Source organism: Ictidomys tridecemlineatus, chromosome 4 (genome assembly GCF_052094955.1).
Source record: "Ictidomys tridecemlineatus isolate mIctTri1 chromosome 4, mIctTri1.hap1, whole genome shotgun sequence".
Lineage (NCBI taxonomy): Eukaryota > Metazoa > Chordata > Mammalia > Rodentia > Sciuridae > Ictidomys > Ictidomys tridecemlineatus.
Genome location: NC_135480.1, coordinates 183,294,259 through 183,297,223, shown reverse-complemented (window position 1 = coordinate 183,297,223; position 2,965 = coordinate 183,294,259). Strand labels below are relative to the sequence as shown.

The window sequence follows — 2,965 nt, the reverse complement described above, 5'->3', positions numbered from 1 at the left end:
GTGAGAAAAGAAGTGATCTGTATTTTGTTACAAGGACTTTTTTTTTTAGTTTTAAAGAAACACATTGTTATTTTTTGATTATAATAGTACCCTTTAGATTTCATAAAAATGTTTAAATATAGTAAAGTTTAAAGAAGAACAAAAAATTATCCATAATTTCAGTACCTGGAGATAACTACTCTTTACATTTTCTTTCAGTCTTACTGCATAACTTTTAACAGTATAAATTACTTGTTTTTATTTTTTTAAATAATTACTTTTTAGCTTTAGGTGGACACAATATCTTTATTTTACATTTATGTGGTGCTGAGAATCGAACCCAGTGCCTCAATTCACACAATTGTGCCATCATCACTACAATCCAGTTTTAGATGTTTTCTATCACCCCAAATCTATCTTTCTATACATATAAATGTATCATAAAATTGAGATTATTCTGAATATAGGTTTAAAATTAGTTTTTATTGTTAATGGTTATATTATGAATATTTTCCAGTGGGTTAAAAACACATTGCTCCATAAAATTCCTCTGTGTACATGTACCTATAATTTGTTTAATCAATTCCTTAAAAATGTTGGGCATTTATTAATTTTCATTTTTTTATTATATAAATATGTGCTTGCATACAACTTTTATTGTTTCTTTGTATTAGTTTCTACAAGGTGATACCTGCCAGCTCATCTTCTAGAAAGAGTGGACCCACTGATGAACCCATCACTAGGCTGATTTCTAAGACTGTACAGTTACTAAGCAGTCTGATCTTTGGGAGTACAGCAGCACATTAGAGGCCTGTTAGGCAGTATTAACCTTGAATGCTCTAAATATGTGGGGTTTCTTCAGGCTTTCTATATCTATACATAGTACAAAGGCAGTGACCTTCAAACTTTTCTGAACCATGATCCATGTAGGATATAATATTTTATACTTTAGCCTGATACACACAAGATACATTAACACACATATGATTTAATGAAATGTTTCATAAATAGTACCTGCTGTTACTACTTAAAATACACTCTAATAATTCTTATTTTATTCTCTATCATGTCATTTAATTTTTGTTGTTGTTGTTGTTGTTACTGGGGATTGAACTTAGGGCACTCAACCATTGAGCCACATCCCCAGGCTAATTTTGTATTTTGACTAGAGACAGGGTCTCACTGAGTTGCTTAGTGACTTGCTGTTACTGAGACTGTCTTTGAACTCAAGATCCTCCTGCTTCAGTCTCACAAGCCTGTGGGATTACAGGTGTGCGCCACTGCGCCCGGCCTATCATATCATTTAAAAAGTGCTGGTTGTAGATTTATTTTATAACTCACTAATGGGAGATTTACTCTAAATTTGAAAACACTGAACAGGGGAATACCAATAATATTGAAGAGTAAGGAAATTGATGTACTCGTTGATCTTTTTTCCCCCTTATCAATCATTTCAGTAGCAACTTAAGAACCTTAAAAGAACAGAATTTTTGGGAATAACACTGTTCCCCAGGCTTATTTCTAATGCTCCTGGGGCACTTAGCAATGGCAGCAGTAACTGGCTCAACTTAAGGTTTATCATAGTAACGGGTTATAAGAACTGATTCAGTCATAATTCTGGCGAAAGCTAACACTGGGAGTTCTAAATAGGTAAGCAGAGATGAATGACCACTTCCAAAAGGCCAAGTTCAAGTAGTACTTTTCAAATGACATGTTAGAGAATAGAATAAGAATTATCAGAATGTACTATTAGTAGTAACAACAGGGTACCATTTTATGAAGCATTTAATTAAATCATATGTGTGTTAATGTATTTTGTTGAGGGTGTGAAGTGCAGGCATGAAAATGGGATATAGACACTGAAATTTTCATACATTAGGGATTATGTATGAAATTATTATGTAAACTTATTGGCATCAAAGAACCTAAAAATTGCCCCCACCCGTAAGATTGTAGGTGTGTTTTTCTGTTTCCACATGTTCAGAGGGTCTACAATAAAGGAACAAGCAAAAAACCCTTAAAAGCTAGGAGGGTATCTGGGCTAGGTATTTGGTAGGACCAGGATATCTGGAATATGCAAACTGTGGTTGAGTCAATGTATGGCTCAGCAGAAGGCAGAAGGGAGCTCACACCCAGGATTTCTGGGTCCAGATGGTCATGAAGACAACTTTGGGCTGACAATGCACTTGGTACATATGACCACAGGAGCAATTCTGGGATGAAGATGTTAAAGCTCCAGATAGTGTTATTTAGGTTATTGGTAAAGACTGCTGCAGTGGGCAGGGACTGCTGCAGTGGACTCAGGGATTTTGAAACAGGACTGAGCATGCAGGTTTGAAATGCAAGGATAAGGCAGGGTAGAAACAGAAACTCTGACAGATGGGAACAGCTGTCATCCTAGGGGCAGAAAGGCTATTCCTTTAAGCAGCAGATATTGATATCTTTGTAAAACATATGCATACTCTATAGGAATGTTAACCCAGATTGTCTGATTAGAATATGTCTAAATGCTTAAAACCTAACAAGTTTTATTTTCATTTGCAGTATCTTGTCAAACATCCATGAAGTACATCAGAACATGGGCTATTGCCCTCAGTTTGATGCTATCACAGAGCTGCTGACTGGAAGAGAGCATGTAGAGTTCTTTGCCCTCTTGAGAGGAGTCCCAGAGAAAGAAGTTGGCAAGGTACCATGGATACTAGAAAGCCAACCTGTCTCTTTGGCATCCTGACACCATACCTTATGGATTTTCCACATATGACTACTTTAGGCTGTTTTCCTCATGCATGGGTGGGAACCCATAATGGTGGAGGGAGTAGGGGTGGGTAGGTATGCATTGGTTGGGGGTGTGCAGAGAGGGAGTACTGCTCCCATCATATAAATTTCCTCTCCTTTTTTCTGGTACCTCTGTAGTTGCAGGTCATGATTATAGAATCCAGTCTTAATCAAAGAACTTTCACATATAAGTGTAACAAAGCATGCTAAA

At 36.4% G+C, this 2,965-nt stretch overlaps 1 protein-coding gene across 2 annotated transcripts in view; it reads left to right on the top strand.

The window, feature by feature from the left end:
* The window catches only part of Abca1 (ATP binding cassette subfamily A member 1), a 134,313-nt gene that overhangs the window by 124,418 nt on the left and 6,930 nt on the right, over positions 1–2,965 (top strand). For both annotated transcript variants that reach the window (XM_021729402.3, XM_005329744.5), the window contains exon 45: positions 2,524–2,665. In XM_021729402.3, the coding sequence (XP_021585077.1) occupies positions 2,524–2,665 (142 nt within the window). The remainder of the gene's footprint in view (positions 1–2,523; positions 2,666–2,965) is intronic.